Below are 21,886 nucleotides of genomic sequence, written 5' to 3' on the forward strand. Positions count from 1 at the left end.
AAAAGGCCAACCCCCGCTTTGCGGGGAAAAATGGCCTCTAAAGGTAGTTATTATTTATATTATTATCCTGTGCTTATAGGGTATGTGGAGATAGATTTCAATAAAGCCTCATATCTGGAAACGAGGTCTCAACTTGATTTAATAACAATTTATTGAAATCTCTCTCGACACTTAAGTGCCATGGACAAGCTTCTCAAACCGGAGAGGTTCGATGGAGACCCGAATGCCAGCCATGCTGGGCGCCACTTGGCGCACTGGTTACGATCCTTAGAACTCTACATGCAAGCCGTGTCCGAAGCCACGGACCTACAGAAGTTGAATGTTCTCATTTGCAACGTGTCCAGCGATGCCTATGACTATTTCTCCCACTGTGAAACCTATGCCGATTCTGTAACAGCCCTGCGAGCCCTCTATGTAAAACCACGAAGCACTATTTATGCACCACATCTGCTCACTACGCACCGGCAAGTGCCGACTGAGACTTTGGTGCAGGAAACGCAGGAATTACGACAACTCGGCAAGGACTGCGGAGTGCAGGATGTAATGCGAGATGCTTTCATTACTGGTCTCCTATCGTCTGCCATCCATCAGCGGCCGCTAGAGAACAAGGCTATGACCTTTCAGGCTGCGTATGAACAGGCCTGGGTTCTGCAGCTGGCCCAGACTCTATCTGAGACATACGGACGACCATATCTGACGGCGAGCGCTGCTACCACTGAGAAACGCTCGGATGTGGTGTCCGCCGCTGGGTCAGGCTGTCCGGCGCATGCTGCTTGCCAGAATTTTCTTGACAAGAGTCCGGACGCCGAGGAGAGTGTCTCGGTTACCACGGCGGCCACTACTCCTGCTGCGATGACAGGCAAATGTTTCTTTTGCGGAAATCGCAGACATCCTCGGAGCCAATGCCCGGCTCGGGATGCGCTATGCAACAGCTGTGGGAAGAAAGGACATTTTTCTAAAGTCTGTCGATCAACTAAGGCCAGACTAACGATGCTCGCGGGCACACGCGCCTCGAGAACGGCTCCTGGGGTTGCGCCTCGCTGCCTGGCGAGGGTTGTGGTTCCTGTGCTGATTAACGGTGAAGCAGCTGACGCTTTGATCGGCACTGGGAGCAGTGAAAGTTACGTCAGCCAGGATCTTGTTCACAGACATGGCTGTTCCACTGTGCCGGCCACTCAACGCGCGTACATGGCCTCTGCAGCTCTATGGCAAAGCTCCAAAGGATTCTGTGAAGTGAACTTGGTAGCTAATGAGATACTGTACTCTGATATTAAGATGATGGTATTGCCGAATCTGTGCTCCGATGTTCTCCTTGCTCATGACTTTTTGAATCGGCACCGGTGTTTAGAGATGCGATTCAATAGTGAACAACCCACTAAAATCTTCTCGGTATGTAGCTTGACGGAGATTTCGATGAAGCCTCCCCCGCTGTTTCTGTGTCTGACACCTAATTGTTGCCCTATAACTGTGAAGTCTAGGCGATATTCGCGCCCAGATGCGCATGTTATCGTTGACGAGACCAAGCGGCTGCTAAGCGAGGGTATAATCAAACCTAGCAGCTCGCCCTGGAGGGCTTAAGTGCTCGTAATCAATAATCCTAATCACCGGAAGCGTATGGTCATTGACTATTCTCAGACGATCAATCGCTTTACCCAACTTGATGCCTACCCACTACCCAAGATGGATGACATGGTCAGAGAGGTATCTACCTACCGGGTATTCAGTACCTTGGACCTCCGAAGTGCTTATCACCAGATACCTATCCGGGAGAATGATCGTCCTTACACCACTTTTGAATCTGGTCAGCGGTTGTATGAATTTTGTAAAATCGACCTTTGGGGTCACCAACGGGGTTCGTGTTTTCAACAGGTGATGGATGACATTTTAACCAGAGAACAGCTGAAAGATGTTTTCATGTATGTCGATAATGTCACAGTATGTGGCCGTGATCATGTAGACCATGATTCAAATTTACTGCGGTTTTTGGATGTTGTGAAGAAATACAGATTGACTTCAACAAGGAGAAATGTAACTATTTCGTCAAAACAGTGGATCTCTTGGGGTACACCGTGACCGGAGGAGAGATTTGACCTGACGCCGCTTGGCTTTGCAACCTCTGCTCGACATGACCCCTCCCGTTGACCGCGCGGCGTTACACAGAGTAATGGGATTGTTCACCCATTATTACTCCCGCCAGGGAGTAATGCATTCGATCATGTCTGTGTGTGTGTGTGTGTGTGTGTGTGTGTGTGTGTTTATGTGTGTTCATATGTTCGTGTGTTTGTGAACAAGATATCTGGAAAAGTTCTTAACGGATTTGGATGAAAGTTGGTGGGATGATTGCCCTAGGGATAAGGAAGAATTGATTAGTTTTTGGTGAAGCTCAGGATATTATTCCGGATCCAGGAATTTTTTGGGGAATTTTTTTTCCTGTTTTACTGCATTAAAGCTTTTATTCTTATTCTTAAATGATGTTTTTCTCCTCTAATTCCGAGATATATCAAAATAAATTATCTGACAGTTAGGGCCTACTTTCTTTTTCATTTATTCTTTTGGGGAGAGGGGGTGTTAAACAAAACATATTATTCCAACTTGACCCACGGCGGGAGTATGCGCTCTACTGAGGGCGTTCTAGTTCCAAGTGGGTTCCAGGGTTTTCAGAGAAAATAAGGCCATTGGTGGAATGTAAAATATATCCACTGAACTTGGCCGCGAAGGCTGCATTTCAGCTACTGAAAAACGACATAGCTAGTGCTGTTGTGACCTCGATCGATGAGACTATTCCTTTTATGATCGAGACAGACGCCTCGGACTGTGCTATAGCGGCTACTCTCAATCAAGCTGGAAGTCCAGTCACTTTCTTTTCTCAAACACAGTCTGTTAGCGAAAAGGGAACAATCGAGAAGGAAGCTTACACAATCGTAAAAGCCGCCAGATTGTGGCGTCATTTCCTTCTAGGGAAACATTTCCAGTTGATTACGGACCAGCAGTCCGTTGCTTTCATGTATGACGGACGCCATCCACAGAAGATTAAAAATGAGAATTGCTCGCTGGCGCGTTGAATTATCCGACTTCAGTTTTGACATTGTGTACAGGCCAGGACGAGATAATCTGGCTGCTGATGCGCTACCTCGACCTGTCTGTTGGGGAATGACCCCCGCCGACTTCCGTGATATTCATGAATATCTTTGTCACCCCGGAGTGACTCGATTGGCTCACTTCGTACAGAGTAGGAATCTGCCTTTTTCCATAGATGATGTCCAGCGTCTTTGTAAAACATGCTCCGTGTGCGCCGAAGTAAAACCGAGTTTTTATAAACCGGCTTTGGGAATGCTGATTCATGCAAGACGGCCATGGGAGCGTTTGAACGTGGATGTTAAGGATCCGTTGCCGGTGGCAAGGGCGCACCAATACATTCTTACTGTTGTTGATGAGTACTCGAGATTTCTGTTCGCTTTTCCGTGTGTTAACGTGTCTTCGGCGATGGTGATTGAATGTTTTCAGCAATTGTTCTTACTGTTCGGATATCCTGCTTTCATTCAATCCGACCAAGGTACGGCCTTTTTGTCTCGAGAGATTAAACAGTTTCTCCAGGATCGAGGTGTAGCCTCCAGCCATACCACGGCGCACAATCCTCAAGGCAATGGCTTGGTGGAATGATATAACGGAATTATCTGGAGAGCCATGTCAATGAGCTTGAAGTCGTGCGGTTTGCCTTCGCAGCAGTGGGAGCGTGTACTGCCTGATGCACCGCATGCTATCCGGTCGCTGCTGTGTACAGCTACAAATGAAACTGCGTAAAACGCATGTTTCAATTTCAGCGACATAGTGCTCATGGGGTTGGCAGAGCCCTGTCCGGCTCTCCTGTGACGAGTGGTCAGACAAAGTAAATACAAGGCGTTGGTGGATTGCAAAGAAATACCAGAGGCAAATCCGGAGTATGCTCATGTTGGCTGCCGGACGGACGTGAGACTACTGTATCAGTCTGCCATCTCGCGCCTTGCGGTGAGGGAAATCAGCGGGCTGTTGATGACAAGGGAGACGGAATCTCGGGTTCCCCAGTCAAAACGGAGTTGCAGCAAGGATCGACCGGGGATAAAGTAATCTATCTATAATTCCACTAATCTCTGTGTGTATGTTTGTATGTATGTTTGTATGTATGTTTGTATGTATGTTTGTCTGTGACCGCTGTTTCTCGACAACTACCGGTCCGATATACTTGAAACTTGCCAGGTATATTGCTGGGGACCCGAGGATGTGCCTTTTCAAGGTTTTAAATTAATCGCAGAAGTAGTTACCGAGCTATGTCCAAAAAACGATTCAACCAATCAGAGAGCAGCGAGCTATCACGTGTGCCGAACGTGGCGAACAGACTCTGCCTCGGATGGCACATTTGAGAGCGTATTCATTTATTTCCCGTCGGCAAACTATGTTGCTGTTAAACTATGTTTTAAAACTAATAAAAACTAATTTGCGATTCATCGTATTCATCGCTTCACATTTGCGACAGTGAAGACTTCACTTCCGGCAGCCAATCACAGAACGCGTTGTTGCGAGCCCGAGAGCCTGCGCCATTACGGTTCGTAATTCGATTTCTTCCGGAGAAAATAATAATTTCTCGATTTCTTATGCGCATTATTTCTCCCAATTCAGTCAGAGCGAAGGGCGGAAGCGAAGAGCGTTGTTTTTTTTGTTTACGGGCGTACGGGCGGGGTAGAGCGTACGGGTAGCGTTTTTTTTTTTTTTTGGCAAGGAACGGGCACCCACGTACGGGCATGCCCTAGTTAATGATAATGTCAAGGTTAGAGAGATCCCGTCGGTGTCAGGAAGCCCTCCAAAGGAGCGAGTTGATGAGGATGAGCCTCCTTTTGCGAGATCCGGGGATCCAGGAACTGAAGGGATTTATCGAACTCGTGCTGCAAGATAGTGCCAACCGCCGACTCATTTTGGTTGGTAGGGCTTTGCCCCTGTTACATTTTCGCTCTGTTACATTGCTTTCTTGTTTGTTTGCTAGCTTGTATTTTAACCAAGGGAGAATGTGATGAAATATGAAGAAGATGATTCAATGGATTGGCCCTGAGAAGAGGATATAACGGGGTGTAGGGTAAAGGAGGAGCTTCGTTTCTGTATTCTGTGAGTGGACAAAGGTCAGAGCCTGTAATAGGCTTATAACTTGCGAATGGCTGAAGGGATCCAAGTAAAACTTGGTATAGGTATGTATAATGATGTAAAGATGAACTGATCCATTTTGGAGTCAAAGGTCAGAGGAGTAATTATTGGGTTAACTTGTGAACATGTTCAGTAAAAATAATGTTATTGGGTTAACTTGTGAACCAGCGATGATAATTTTAAAAAATAAAAATAATAAAATAAAACTTATATGAAGTATATATAAAAAAGTATACGTATATGATGCAAAGATGAACTGATTGGATTATGACATCAAGAGGTCAAAGGTCAGATCATGTTATGTAAAACGTGATAACTTTATAACACCTGAAGGGATTTAAATCAAACTTGTTACAAATCTTATTATAATAGAGCAAACGTATATGGTTATGTCGTTATGTCGCTATGTTTGTCACTATGTTTATATGTGACGAAAACGTCTTCTTCTTCAAATAAAATTACCACCCTCTTAATTAACCCTCTTAATTGCATTAAGACTGCTGAGACCCCTCAGACCTTTGACGACGCTTTAATTCCCCCAAGACCCTTCAGACCCCTGAAGACCCAAAATACCCTGAAGACCCCCAAAGACCCCAAAGACCCAAAATACCCTACAAGGCCCTGAGGCTCAAAAAGACCCCGAAGACCCAAAACACCCCAGAGACCCAAAACAACCCCGAAGACCCAAAACACCCCGAAGACCCAAAACATCCTAAAGACCCAAAACACCCTGAAGACCCAAAACACCCCGAAGACCGAAAACACCCCGAAGACCCAAAACACCCCAAAGACCCCAAACACCCCGAAGACCCAAAACACCCCAAAGACCCAAAACACCCCGAAGACCCAAAACACCTCGAAGACCCAAAACACCCCAAAGACCCAAAACACCCCGAAGACCCAAAACACCCCAAAGACCCAAAACACCCCGAAGACCCAAAAAGACCCTTAAAGACCAAGAAGAACCAAAAGACCCCGAAGACTCAAAAGACACCGAAGACCCTTAAGACCCAAAAGCCTCTGAAGACACCAAAGACCCTGTAGACCAAAAACAACTCAAAGACCCAAAATACCCTAAAAGGCCAGAGGATCCAAAATGACCCTGAAGACCCAAATGGCCCTGAAGACCCAAAACACACCGAAATAGTCAAAGATGTCTACTCCGCTGAAACGACGTGTGGTGAGACTCGCGGAGCGCGTCAAGTCACGCTAGTATGTATAATGATGTAATGATGTGGGCGGAGGCATATCTGTCGATGTCGTGACGTCAAAGAGTGACGTTCTAGTTACTTTTAAAATGCTCATTGAAAGTAATCATCCAGATTTACAATATTATTACGTTCAAAGATTACAATGGTAATACTTTACCTTACAGGTAATTGACATGGAGGAACATAAGCGGTTTGTCTGGCAGACCTCATCTGCGGTCAGTCTGGTGTCCAAGATTCCTCATACGCAGCCACTGTATCTTGGTGTTATGGTCCAAACACACGCGAAACCTGACTTTTGTACCTTCTTCCTCGGAATCCAGGAAGCCCCCGTTATAAGCAGGTATTACAGGAAGGCAGGCACACTATGATACGGTTATGTCGGTGGGGTAGAGTGATATGTAGAGTCAGGTAGATTTGTGTAGTTATCATGCTCCGATTGTCATGTAGAAATCTTGAAGTAATAAGTTCTGTTTAGACCGTGTGTTCGGGTTAAGCTTGTATATTTGTCCCTATTACGAGGAATGGGGAGTGTTAACTAGTGTAGGGATTATGTTAATTCCCCTGTTTGTAAGACCTCGTGATTTATCCGTTGTCCCTTATGGCACCACACCATAGACACTAGTTGGAATCCCACATTTGAATGCCCATTCATTAAACCAAATAAATAATAAAACTAACCGGAAACAGATCAAACACTACCACTAATTACCCCGATTGGTTGAGCACACATCGATCGGGCAGGCCGAGAGAGACACCCCGGGTAGCCGTGATTGGTCAGGGCGGAAGAAGAAGTGACTCGCTATTGGGCGGGAGTTGACCAATGGAAAGGACGGAGTAAGGAAGGACTCGTGATTGGCCAGGGGCGGTGCAAGAAGCTTCCCACCGATTGGTGGAAGGAAGGCCGAGAAGGAAGCAGAGGACCGATTGGCGAATACCACCGAGGACGTCAGAGGCGAACAAGAAGCGGTGCATTGATTGGAGGAGAAGAGGCGCGCTGATTGGAGGAGAAGCGCCAGTGACGTCACGAGCTGACGTTCAAAGCACTTGAGGATGGACATTTTCTCTTCTCCTTGCGCAAGACTGTCTTCTTCTTGCCCTCCACCTTGCTCGCTGACCCTGGACCCTTGCTTAGTGCCCTTCCTTGCCTCTTGCTCACCCCTGGCCCTCGACACCCTTGCTGACACCGGCATCGTCTCCTCGTTCCCCTATTCGACTGACGCGAGGAGAGAGCTGCAGTTTACCAGGCAGAAACGATGGGTGGACGAACACTTGGGCCTGCGTGCTCGAGGCCTGTTTTGCCGCTGTCGTGGAAGTGGATTGGGACTCAAGACCAATGACTGGAAAACAGGTTTACAAAAGATCCAGACTTTATTAACTGGTTGTTCACTTTCATTCCAATACCAACTAACTACCGCTTAACTCAATGGACCAGGTCACTCTATCCGCATGGTCCTTCTTGTTCGGCCGATGTTTCTCCGTAGTGCCGTACTCGTTCATTCCATCGGGCAGGGCTTCTGATGGCAAGTGATCCTGACTCATAGTTTGCTCTGGTTTATATGGGCCTTGTCGCGCTAATCCCTTCTCCGCAAATGCCCCGAGGTCATGCATGCTCGCCCCCCTGCTGGGGAGTTCCTTCACCGTCTTTGCATCCCGATGTCCCAAGTCAATAGTGAAGGCTTGGGAATGTGTGTTAGCCCGGGGCCGTGCTAAAGCTACACAACAGGACTCCCAGCTTCGACAGGGCGAGATGCATTCCTGACATTCTTACGACCACCTGCTCGTACCTTGGTTCGTTACCAGTTCCAACCAATGAGTTACACTGAGTTACACTTCCACACCGCCAACGACCGGCCAGATCCTGCCAACACTAGAGCCACGTCCGGACTGCGCGCTTGAGTTTGACGAACCCTGACGAGACGCCGAGCTGGTTGAGCTAAGTGCACACACACACACACACACACACACACACACACACACACACACACACACACGGTTATATTTTTATTTAACTTCCCTTTGTCTGTGTTTAAGTCTGGTGTGGGAGAGCTCCATAGAGGAACATTATTTATTATCGTCGCGCTTTTCTTGTCCTGGCATCCGTTGTAATAAATCTTTTCATTATTTTCTCTGTACATTCCTAAATCCGTGTTTGTGTGAGTTATTTTATTTGCAGGCATTGGAACTGCCAGCGATCGTGAAGGTAAGCTTCATCTTCCCCTTCCCCCTTTATTCCTCCAGTGCGTATATAGTACAATCCGCTATTGAACTGAACGCCCAGGAGTAACGCTTGATTGCCTTCCATGGTTCTTTCAGTATTAATTAAGGGAACCATCAACATTAGAGAGAGGGAGGAAACACCAACAGCAGAGAGAGGGAGGAAACATCAACAGCAGAGAGGGAGGAAACATCAACATTGGAGAGAGGGAGGAAACATCAACAGTGGAGAGAGGTGGGAAGGGAAACATAAACAGCAGAGAGAGGGATGAAACAACAACAGCAGAGAGAGGGAGGAAACATCAACAGCAGAGAGGGAGGAAACATCAACAGCAGAGAGAGGGAGGAAATATCAACAGTGGAGAGAGGTGGGAAGGGAAACATCAACAGCAGAGAGAGGGAGGAAACATAAACATTGGAGAGAGGGAGGAAACATCAACAGTGGAGAGAGGTGGGAAGGGAAACATCAACAGCAGAGAGAGGGAGGAAACATCAACAGTGGAGAGAGGTGGGAAGGGAAGCATCAACAGCAGAGAGGGAGGAAACATCAACAGCAGAGAGAGGGAGGAAATATCAACAGTGGAGAGAGGTGGGAAGGGAAACATCAACAGCAGAGAGAGGGGGGAAACATCAAGAGTGGAGAGAGGGAGGAAACATCAAGAGTGGAGAGAGGGAGGAAACATAAACATTGGAGAGAAGGGGGAAACATCAACAGGAGAGAGAGGGAGGCAACATCAAGAGTGGAGAGAAGGAGGAAACATCAAGAGTGGAGAGAGGGAGGAAACATCAACATTGGAGAGAGGTAGGAAACATCAACAGTGGAGAGAGGTGGGAAGGGAAACATCAACAGCAGAGAGAGGGAGGAAACATCAACATTGGAGAGAGGGAGGAAACATCAACATTGGAGAGAAGGGGGAAACATCAACAGTAGAGAGAGGGAGGAAACATCAACATTGGAGAGAGGGAGGAAACATCAACAGTGGAGAGAAGGGGGAAACATCAACAGCAGAGAGAGGGAGGAAACATCAACATTGGAGAGAAGGGGGAAACATCAACAGCAGAGAGAGGGAGGAAACATCAACATTGGAGAGAAGGGGGAAACATCAACAGCAGAGAGAGGGAGGAAACAACAGCAGAGAGAGGGAGGAAACATCAACATTGGAGAGAAGGGGGAAACATCAACAGCAGAGAGAGGGAGGAAACATCAACATTGGAGAGAGGGAGGAAACATCAACAGTGGAGAGAGGTTGGAAGGGAAACATCGACAGCAGAGAGAGGGAGGAAACATCAACATTGGAGAGAAGGGGGAAACATCAACATTGGAGAGAAGGGGGAAACATCAAGAGTGGAGAGAAGGAGGAAACATCAACATTGGAGAGAGGGAGGAAACATCAACATTGGAGAGAAGGGGGAAACATCAACAGTGGAGAGAGGTGTGAAGGGAAACATCAACAGCAGAGAGAGGGAGGAAACATCAACATTGGAGAGAAGGGGGAAACATCAACATTGCAGAGAAGGGGGAAACATCAAGAGTGGAGAGAAGGAGGAAACATCAACATTGGAGAGAGGGAGGAAACATCAACATTGGAGAGAAAGGGGAAACATCAACAGCAGAGAGAGGGAGGAAACATCAACATTGGAGAGAGGAAGGAAACATCAACAGTGGAGAGAGGTGGGAAGGGAAACATCAACAGCAGAGAGAGGGAGGAAACATCAACATTGGAGAGAAGGGGAAACATCAACAGCAGAGAGAGGGAGGAAACATCAACATTGGAGAGAGGGAGGAAACATCAACATTGGAGAGAAAGGGGAAACATCAACAGTAGAGAGAGGGAGGAAACATCAAGAGTGGAGAGAAGGAGGAAACATCAAGAGTGGAGAGAGGGAGGAAACATCAATATTGGAGAGAAGGGGGAAACATCAACAGTAGAGAGAGAGAGGAAACATCAAGAGTGGAGAGAAGGAGGAAACATCAACAGTAGACAGAGGGAGGAAACATCAAGAGTGGAGAGAAGGAGGAAACATCAAGAGTGGAGAGAGGGAGGAAACATCAACATTGGAGAGAAGGGGGAAACATCAACAGTAGAGAGAGGGAGGAAATATCAAGAGTGGAGAGAAGGAGGAAACATCAACAGTAGAGAGAGGGAGGAAACATCAAGAGTGGAGAGAAGGAGGAAACATCAAGAGTGGAGAGAGGGAGGAAACATCAACATTGGAGAGAGGGAGGAAACATCAACATTGGAGAGAAGGGGGAAACATCAACAGTAGAGAGAGGGAGGAAACATCAACATTGGAGAGAGGGAGGAAACATAAACATTGGAGAGAAGGGGGAAACATCAACAGCAGAGAGAGGGAGGAAACATCAACATTGGAGAGAGGGAGGAAACATAAACATTGGAGAGAAGGGGGAAACATCAACAGTAGAGAGAGGGAGGAAACATCAAGAGTGGAGAGAAGGAGGAAACATCAAGAGTGGAGAGAGGGAGGAAACATCAACAGTGGAGAGAGGGAGGAAACATCAAGAGTGGAGAGAGGGAGGAAACATCAACAGTGGAGAGAGGGAGGAAACATCAACATTGGAGAGAGGGAGGAAACATAGAGGTGTGTGTGTGTGTCTTGTTGCCATCTTGGCCGGAGATCTTTACATCTTCATTTGAGACTCATCATCCCCTGCTGGTCCTTCACAATCATGATCACTTTGGTCGGATAGTACATCCTTGACCATGCAGTATGGAGATGGGTACAATACCTGCGGGGCCTTTCATGGACGTTTCTCATCCAACTACTTGTCAAACTTGCCTTTAATTACCCTCTTACGTCACGTGGGGTCATAATATCAGGCACATTCCATTATTATTATTATTATTTTTTTGTATACAAGATCGAGGCTTGTGTAGGAGCTAACATGAATCACAAGAAAATAAAAACTGACACGTAAGACGTATAATAAAGGGAGCGGGAGACAAGATTGGGAGAGAGAGGGAAGCACACAAGTACAACAGCAGAGAACGGGGACAATGGAAGATCTGTGGGAGGGAGGGGGTTTGGGGGAGGAGGAATGAGGCATGGGAAGGGGTGGGAGAGGTATAAAACACATGGACACTGCTAGGACCTCCAGGAAGGAAGTTGGAATTTCAAAAAAGTGGATCTGGGGTAAATTAACGGGGGTAGAAAATATCGAGGTTTTGGATGGGGGAAGATAAGAGATGGTGGTGAACAACTGTTTTAAAGATTCCATACAATTCAATTCCATGCTATATTTGAGGATTTTTATTTATTTATTTAGACTGCCTGCACATTATATTCTCTCGGCCATTATATTTGTGGACAGGTGGTTTTGTTTTTTTTAACCCACCAACCTGTATAAGTGTCGAGACCAAGGTTCATCCAAATTTCTTTGATATATCCTTTAATTATTTCAAGTCCTCACTCCTCATAATGTCGGCGATCGTTAACACTTACCTTCAAATTCAATGGCTCCAGCCCTACTGAATGGAATGTTGAAAACAATGATGTCTACTTGTCTACCTGTTGGACAATATTAAGCCAGATTTTATAAACTTTGTATCTCCAGCATTGAGTCATTTATGGTGGAAATACAAGATGAAGTTCTCATGAAGACTGAAGTGCCTCTTACAAACAACTGGATGAGTGAAGAACTCATCATCCTACCAGATATCTTCGCCAAGATAATTCAGTGAGTACCTTATCCCACCAAATATCCTCACCAAGATAATTCTGTGAGTAGCCAATCCTACCAAATATCCTCGGCAAGGTAATTCAGCGAGTAGCCAATCCTACCACATATCCTCGCCAAGATAATTCAGTGAGTACCTGATCCTACCACATATCCTCACAAAGATAATTCTGTGAGTAGCCAATCCTTCCAAATATCCTCGCCAAGGTAATTCAGCGAGTAGCCAATCCTACCAAATATCCTCGCCAAGGTAATTCAGCGAGTAGCCAATCCTACCAAATATCCTCGCCAAGGTAATTCAGTGAGTACCTGATCCTACCACATATCCTCGCCAAGATAATTCAGTGAGTACCTGATCCTACCAGATATCTTCGCCAAGATAATTCAGTGAGTACCTGATCCTACCAAATATCCTCGCCAAGGTAATTCAGTGAGTACCTGATCCTACCAGATATCTTCGCCAAGATAATTCAGTGAGTACCTTATCCCACCAAATATCCTCACCAAGATAATTCTGTGAGTAGCCAATCCTACCAAATATCCTCGGCAAGGTAATTCAGCGAGTAGCCAATCCTACCACATATCCTCGCCAAGATAATTCAGTGAGTACCTGATCCTACCACATATCCTCACAAAGATAATTCTGTGAGTAGCCAATCCTTCCAAATATCCTCGCCAAGGTAATTCAGCGAGTAGCCAATCCTACCAAATATCCTCGCCAAGGTAATTCAGCGAGTAGCCAATCCTACCAAATATCCTCGCGAAAGTAATTCAGCGAGTAGCCAATCCTACCAAATATCCTCGCGAAAGTAATTCAGCGAGTAGCCAATCCTACCAGATATCCTCACCAATATAATTCAGTGAGTACCTGATCCTACCACATATCCTCACCAAGATAATTCTGTGAGTAGCCAATCCTTACAAATATCCTCGCCAAGGTAATTCAGCGAGTAGCCAATCCTACCAAATATCCTCGCCAAGGTAATTCAGCAAGTAGCCAATCCTACCAAATATCCTCGCGAAAGTAATTCAGTGAGTAGCCAATCCTACCAAATATCCTCACGAAAGTAATTCAGCAAGTAGCCAATCCTACCAGATATCCTCACCAATATAATTCAGTGAGTACCTGATCCTACCAGATATATTCGCCAAGATAATTCATCGAGTAACCAATACTACAAAATACCCTCGCCAAGATAATTCAGTGAGTACCTGATCCTACCACATATCCTCACCAAGATAATTCTGTGAGTAGCCAATCCTACCAAATATCCTCGCCAATGTAATTCTGTGAGTAGCCAATCCTACCAAATATCCTCGCCAAGGTAATTCAGCGAGTAGCCAATCCTACCAAATATCCTCGCCAAGGTAATTCAGCGAGTAGCCAAACCTACCAGATATCCTTACCAATATAATTCAGTGAGTACCTGATCCTACCAGATATATTCGCCAAGATAATTCATCGAGTAACCAATACTACCAAATTTCCTCGCCAAGATAATTCAGTGAGTAGCCAATCCTACCAAATATCCTCACCAATGTAATTCTGTGAGTAGCCAATCCTACCAAATATCCTCGCCAAGGTAATTCATCGAGTAGCCAATCCTACCAAATATCCTCGCCAAGATAATTCATCGAGTAACCAATACTACCAAATATCCTCACCAAGATAATTCATCGAGTAACCAATACTACCACATATCCTCACCAAGATAATTCTGTGAGTAGCCAATCCTACCAAATATCCTCGCCAAGGTAATTCAGCGAGCAGCCAATCCTACCAAATAACCTCGCCAAGGTAATTCTGTGAGTAGCCAATCCTACCAAATATCCTCGCCAAGGTAATTCAGCGAGTAGCCAATCCTACCAAATATCCTCGCCAAAGTAATTCAGCGAGTAACCAGTCATACCAGATATCCTCATCTTACTATAATTCACCAAATGTCTGTCTGTCAGTCTGTCCGTTCGAAGGTACCGTAAAAACTGCTGAACCGATCGCAAATATATTTTCGGTGGGTAATCCTGGGATCCCCAGGAGTAAAATAGGCTATTTAGTTTTCCCAATTTCAGCTTTAGTCTCCAGCATTCTCAGGTTTGGACTCCCGCGTAACATTCGCGTTCGCACGACGTTCATTGTGACGTCTTCTTACGTCGAGCAACGGTACCCGCCCTATGGGCGGGGCTTCAATTGGGAGGCCCAAATGAAAAGGCTAAATATCGGAAATTGAAGGCTTTTTTTCTTTTAAACGATTTATATAAACATCTGTCATGCGGAAACGTCATGCGGGAGCAAGTATCAGCAAGATGTGGCAGTGTGGGAGTCCACGTTTGCACCGATCGCTGCACTGTGTGCCGCACAAACGGCTGCACCGATCGCTGCACTGTGGGCCGCACAAACGGCTGCACCGTGGGCCGCACAAACGGCTGCACCGATCGCTGCACCGTGTGCCGCACAAACGACTGCACCGATCGCTGCACCGTGGGCCGCACAAACGGCTGCACCGATCGCTGCACCGTGTGCCGCACAAACGACTGCACCGATCGCTGCACAGCTACATCGATCGGATGTGGCATGAAGGAGGACCTGCACTTCAGCATGAAGGAGGATCAGATCTAACAGATCGCTGTCTCCATCGATCTTGCCAAGGCCGTAACACCTATCGGCTCAAAATCCTTTTAACTGTTGATTTGGTACAGTTACACGTATCGGGAATTTTGGTACACGTATCGGGAGTACATACGACATAGCGATTGTGAACACTATTATCGATCACGATTCACGATCATCACGATCATAGTGTATCGATCACGATTTGAAACATGATTGAATAATATTTACCGATATGAACAGTGATGTGGCTTTTATTGAAATTCTAAAGATACTGTTTAGATTTTGATGATTTGCGTGTGATATGATTCAACGGATGTTTATATGAATCGTTTAAAATAAAAAAGCCTTCAATTTCTGATATTTTCCCATCGCTATATCCAGATTCGCCATGGACCCACGATCGATGTTTCTGTGCGTGAACGTACCCGTTTGTTTGCGAACAGGTACGTTTTTCATGGAAGTCCTTCACGAACTTGCTGTCCATGTCTGACGTGCGACTGAAGGTGCTACAGGAATGTGGAATGTATTGGTTTCATGTTTTAGCATTCACCGTATCTGCATTGCCTGTTTGCTTCTGGCCTCCCACCCGTGCATAGCATGGGTATTTCTCTAGTCAAGATAATTCAGTGAGTACCTGATCCTACCAGATATCCTTCCAAGTTAATTCAATGAGTACCTGATCCTACCAGATATCCTGGCCAAGATAATTCTGTGAGTCGCCAATCCTACCAGATATCCTCGTCAAGATAATTCAGTGAGTAGCCAATCACGAGTTTCAATATCTCCCTCACTCCCACTTGATGACCAGCTGCACTGGAGCTTTAAGCACTTATAGGGTATTTATAGGGTACTTAGAAGGTTCACCTTTTGTCACAGTTGTGTTGTGTTCCCTGCTTCCTTCAGATCTCTGTTGTATGAGAAAGAATTCCAACACGTTTTAAAGGAGATCTCTGCAGAGCCCATACTCGTCTTCGAGCAGTTCCGCAGCCAATCTAGCTCGAGTCATCTGAATGCTGCCCTTCTCCAGGACAAGGCCCCACAAGTGGAACATGGTACTCGCTCAGAAATGGTCAGCAAATCTTTTCTACTCTTTTTCTACCACATTACACATGGAATTTTCGAGGTTTCTTTTTCCAGAGCAGTCAAATTAATGTTACGAACAGTCTTTCAAAGTTTGGCTCATTAAAAATTATATATGTATGTATATATATATATATATATATATATATATATATATATATATATATATATATATATATATATATACATATATATATATATACATACATATATATATACATACATACATACATACATACATATATATATATATATATATATATACACACACACACAGACTTGGCATTTAATATGGAATATTTTTTTTGTGGGGGTGAACTTACTTTTCAAGATGACTTAGAACCAAAAGTTCATTGGAATTATGTTGAAATTATTCTAGATTTTGTTAATGTGACCTTTAAAAGAAACAAAAACCACATTTGACATTTCGAAGCAAATAAATTGATCCTTGAAAGTCATGGAAACTGATATCGAACTCAATTCACAGACAGTACTGTGTTAAACTTCTGCACGTTTTCCAGAAGTATTTCTTTATTTTGCACATTAGCCAAATTTTTTTTTAACAAAAACAAAAGTTAAATTACGACTGGGATTACGGACAGTAAAGTCCAGTTCAGTACTTCGTGTAACCCCCACAAGCATTCAGGAGAGCATGTAAACGTTGAGGCATGCTGTTCACGAGATTTGCCAAGGTTTGGACAGGAATCGCTTGCCATGCAGTGACAATAGCCTGTTGCAATTCACGCACAGAGGTCGGCTGCTGGTCCAAGTTGTCGATTTGACGCGTTAATTCTGCCCACAAGTTCTCTGTCGGATTCATATCCGGGGACATGGCAGATCACTCCATATTCTATACACCACGGTCAGCAAGAAAGTGTTTGATCATGCGAGCACGATGAGGCTGTGCATTGTCATCTTGGAAGACAAAGTTTCCTCGAAAGGCTGCACGAGCAAATGGAAGCAATGTTTCTTCCAGAATGGCCCTGTACGTGAACTGGTTCAGGTTTCCATTCAGAACAACCAGGTCAGTTGTGCCCCCTGCATGAAAAGCAGCCCAAACGGTCACCCCACCACCTCCAGCTTGGACTCTTGGCACTATACAATCTTTGTTGTAGGCTTCATGCACTTGTCTGCGCACTCGGACGCGGCCATCTTGACGATAGACCAGAAATCTAGACTTGTCACTGAAGATCACGTGATTCCAGTGTCCTGGCTGCCATTGACGGTGCTCTCTGGCCCACTGCAGTCGGCAATGGCGGTGTTGTCTGGTCAGGCGTGGCTTTCTCAGGGGACGCCTGGCATGATAGCCTGCTTGAACCAGTCATTGGTTGACTAGCCTTCTGGATACAGGCACGTTTGTCAGTTGCTGCCACTCAGCCCTAAGCCGATTAGCTGACTTGGTATGGCCATTGCAGACTAACCGGTGCAGCTGGCGATCATCCCTCCGTGTGGTTCTGCGGGGACGTCCTGGCCTCGGTATTGGAGTAGGGACACCCCTCTGAGCATTTCATTTCAGGATCTTTGACACCTGACCTTGAGTGATGCCATACTGCCGAGCAATAGCACGCTGTTTAATGCCGTAATTTCGTAAAGCCACCACTCAATGACAAACAGCATTGGCGAGTTGACGGACCATCTCCACAGGAAGCGGCAATAACTTTTGGAGACGTGCAGCAGTTGTTTTCCACTAATATAGAACGCAACAACCCTTGTATACCCGACTGTGAAGCCAATCATCAAATGCACCTGTCCGTACATTTTGCCACGCCACCTGTGATATAATCCTGTTGTTGACTTCTTGCTGCGACAGACAATCAGTGACATGGTTCTTTTAACAAATAAATCACCAAAGTGTAAAAGAAACTCACCAGATTGATATACTGAGTTAAGAAAGTAAACCCAAATCAAGAAAAAAAAAAATACCACATTAAATGCCAAGTCTGTGTATATATATATATATATATATATATATATATATATATATATATATATATATATATATATATATATATATATATATATGTATATATATATATATATATATATATATATATATGTATATACATATATATATATATATATATATATTGTTGCGGATATGAGATTGGCCTCCATCCATATCCGCTTGTAAATATTCCCCTATTTCCTATGTACTTCCCAACTATCCCCAATTCCCCATTCCCTAGTCCCATTTTCTGTAAACAACACTCTGTAGACCCGACCTTCCCCTATTTCCCCCATTAAATGTCGCATCCAGGTCCACCGCATCTCACGTAGACAACTATAGGACATCTTGCTAGTTATTCTTAGTCTATGTCAGTTAAGGACTCGTTTCCATTAATTCTGACTCTTCGTTGCACCAGAATGTGATTGTATGGCACCGTTAGGAAGTTTAGGACCTCCCAATACCTCCCCGCAGCTTTTCCTCACGGTTCAGCAACAACAACAACAACAACAGCAACAACAACGGCGGCGGCGCGGGGAGTGCGCGTCCTCACTCCGGCTTGGTTAGCCGCCATCGAACATGTGCTCGACGGGGTTACCACGTAGGGGCTCGCTGTCAGCTCCTCGTCAAGGGCGGAGCCCGGTAACCCCCCGCACCCAATAGAAGCAGTGGACCGCTCCCATCTGGGGCGGAGCCAACGAGCCGAGGGCGTGTCACTCCCCGCTGAGCATGCGCAGGAAGAGGGAGGTGACGTCAGATGCGCGCTGGACTTGAAGGAAGAGAGACGCCACCTCCGAGCGCTGCAATACCTCCCCGCATCTCTGGACTGGACCGTGCTTGATTCTGCCCCTGAGCCAAGGTGCACCTTGTGCTATCGACTGCCTGTCCTTCCCTGCCATCACTCCCTGTGTAAGTCAGTCTTGTTCCGTTTGTCTGTGGTCTGTCTGGGATAGATAAGATTGTGTCTAAGTGCCTATCTCTTCTGTGCTTTACCTCATACCTTGTAATCTACCCCTTTTTCTCCCCCACCAATTATATCCTCCTCCGGAGGTCTTGAGAACTGTACCCCTTGTGTCGTTTCATTTATCCCAGTCGTTGTGTCCTTTCCTTCATTGATTTAGCATAGCGCGATTTGGTCAACGTCGGGTGGAATCGGGTAAACTGTGCGAACACGGCGGCCATTCCGCTCGGCCCATCATAACATCTTAATCCGCGTGTCCGTAACAATTGGTGTCGAGGAGTGAGATCGGACCCGAAGCGCGCTTAGCGCGCTCAAAATTACAAGTAACCGAAATTTGTTTTGTTGTAAAATAAAAACTCGAATTTTTAAAGTCGCGCTATGGCAGATCAAGACGGCTGGGTTCCGGTAGAGGAGAGTGAGGCAGGGTCGATCCAGGACCAAATTGAGGGACAAGAGGAGAGCGAAGCAGTGAGGGCGGCAGGCGCGCAAAGTGGCGTCCTCGCGCACGTGGGTGTAGCGGCACCAAATTTTGCCGCGCCCGTGACCGTAGCAGCGGCCGCAGCACCAATGAACTGGGGCCTATTCATGCAGCAGATGCAGGCCTTCATGGTCAAGGCGGATGAGGAGTGGGAAGAGAACAGGGGGATGAGAAACCAAATTTTAGGAATGGGGAACCGGATGGATGCTCAGGGTGAGCGATTGGAGGGCCAAATGGGGGTAATGGGGAACCGGATGGATGCTCAGGGTAAGCAATTGTGGGTAATGAGGGACGAAGTGAGGGGTACCGGTGAGGCGTTAGACAATGGGATAAAAGAGGTAAAGAATGGGTTAACGGGGGTAGAAAACAGAATGGCCGCTCAAGAGAATCAAATAGAAGGGGTGAAACATGGGTTAATGGGGGTAGAAAACAGAATGGCCGCTCAAGAGAATCAAATGGAAGGGATGCAAAAGGGGTTAGAGGGGTTAGAAAACAGTATGGAAGGCAAATTGAGGGACATGAGGGACCAAGCGGAAAGGGAAATTTTAAAAATGGGGCAGCAGATAGAGGGGGTCAGAATGGGGGTAGAAACTAAATTGGATGCTCACAGGGAGGAAATGGAGCAGATGAGGATGGCATCTGGGCAGGAGATGCAAGTGATGGGAGAAGAGATCAGAAGAGGTGTGAGTGAGGAGGTCGGAGGAGTGCGCGAGGAGGTGAGGCACTGTAAGGAGCGCATGGAGAAGGAGGTGAGAAAGGGGACTGTAAAATTGCAAGGTGGTATAGAGGAGTTGACGCTGGGAGTAGAACAACTGACAGTGGGACAAAAGGAGTTGGGGGGACCAGGTAAAGAAGAACACAGCGGTAATAGAGGGTTTAAAATCGACACAGAAGGAGATGAAAAAGGACGTAGGGGTAATTAAAAAAGAGTGTCAGACGGTACATGAGGACCTGACGAGGAAAATGAACAAGATGGTAGAGGTGATGGAGGTTAAAGAGCGGGAGGTGCGGGAGCACATAGAAAAAAATAAGGTGGAGTTAGAGGAAGAACTTAAGGGGGCGCACGAGGAGATGAAGGAGGTGAAGCAGAAATTAGAAGAAGTGGAAGAAGGGGTGAGCGAAATTAAGAAGCGACGGAGAGAGGATAAGAAAGAGATAAAGGAGGAAGTAAAAGAATTGGTCCAAAGTCTGTGTTCGGATCGTGATGATGTGCTCATTAACCGGATGAGGGATTCGCAGGTGATGGAGGAGAAGCGAAGAGAAAGAGGACCCGGTGTAAGTGGTGACCAATATGGTCGTGCGTATGATGCGCCAGGTGATTTAATAAGCTTGGGGGTCGAGATAGACCCGGATGTTCGTGAGAGGCCAAGAGTGAGGTGTATGGCTGGTCCGGAGGGTATGGAACGAGGGTGCGAGCGAGAGGGTCCGGTGATGGGAGAGGTGCGAGGTGTGAGTGAGCAAGGTTGTGGTGGTATGGAATGGGTAGCGGGTTGCGGAAGTGTGACCCATGCATCGACACCAACAGGGGTGGTTTTTAGAGGGACAGGGGAGGCACGAGAGCCCCTTGGGGGTAATGTACTGTGGGGGCCCGGCCGGTTCGGCCCCGCGCTGACCCCGCAAGGGGCGACGCACGGGGTCCGGCAGGCGGGCAACGATTCGCATACGAGGTGGTCCCACAAGGTCCCACTCGCGCCGTATGACGGTGGGTAAGGGTGGCATCCCTGCCACCCTTCCCATGGTGGGGCAAATGCGCTATAGATTATGGGGTTGATGGCAGTGAAAACTAGCCCGGGTGGGTTAGGATATGGTGTGTAGGGCCCTAGAAGAGTGACATTAGGTGACGTTAAGATTAGTTAGTGACTGATACCTGTAGAGGGGACGCAGGTAGATTAGAGTGGATGATAATGACGAGGGAGCGCAATAGTTTAAAGGGACGACTGGGAAGCGCAAGTTTCTGAGGGGAGTAGTTAGATGAGATGATGCTGTGTGAGAACTGGACAGGTGTGTGGAGCAGTGTATGAGTAGTGAGTGTTGTGGATCAGCGCGAATGCGCTTGGGGGAGAGAAGGGTGCAGGTGGCACCAGGTATGAGAGCACAGGTGTGCAAGTACAGGTGTGTGGAATACATGGAGTATTGGAATGAGTGGTGTGGAGAGAGTTGGAGTAAGTGGTACGGAGTGGTGTGCATGGTGCGAAGGTGTGGATGGGGGAAGAGTGGACCCCTTTCACGAGTACCCGGGGCGGGTAGTGTAAGTGTTAGGTAGAGGGTATAGGTAAATTGTGGTTGGATATTGGCATTTGTGGTGCGGTTGCAGAATGGTATTGTGGATGGGTGCATTAGTGTGGTGGAAATGGCTGGGCGTGTAGCCTGTTAGTGTGTGTAGTTGGTTTGGGCACTCCACCACTGTGAGGGTGTCGGCCAGGTGAGGCCGCAGGTGGGCTCTGGGAGCCGTTAGTGTCAGTGGGTGCCTGAGGATCCCGGGTGTGGATCGGGCAGCCCGTGCCAGAGAGGGCACTGAGG

General features: G+C 46.6%; 1 protein-coding gene across 5 annotated transcripts in view; it reads left to right on the forward strand.

The window, feature by feature from the left end:
• The window catches only part of CFAP65 (cilia and flagella associated protein 65), a 245,362-nt gene that overhangs the window by 149,087 nt on the left and 74,389 nt on the right, over nt 1-21,886 (forward strand). For all 5 annotated transcript variants that reach the window (XM_078785710.1, XM_078785714.1, XM_068125878.2 and 2 more), the window contains 3 exons: nt 6,545-6,720; nt 12,169-12,291; nt 15,806-15,971. In XM_078785710.1, coding sequence (XP_078641836.1) covers nt 6,545-6,720; nt 12,169-12,291; nt 15,806-15,971 — 465 coding nt within the window. The remainder of the gene's footprint in view (nt 1-6,544; nt 6,721-12,168; nt 12,292-15,805; nt 15,972-21,886) is intronic.

Source organism: Myxine glutinosa, chromosome 10, assembly GCF_964187855.1.
Source record: "Myxine glutinosa chromosome 10, kmMyxGlut1.1, whole genome shotgun sequence".
Classification (NCBI taxonomy): Eukaryota; Metazoa; Chordata; class Myxini; order Myxiniformes; family Myxinidae; genus Myxine; species Myxine glutinosa.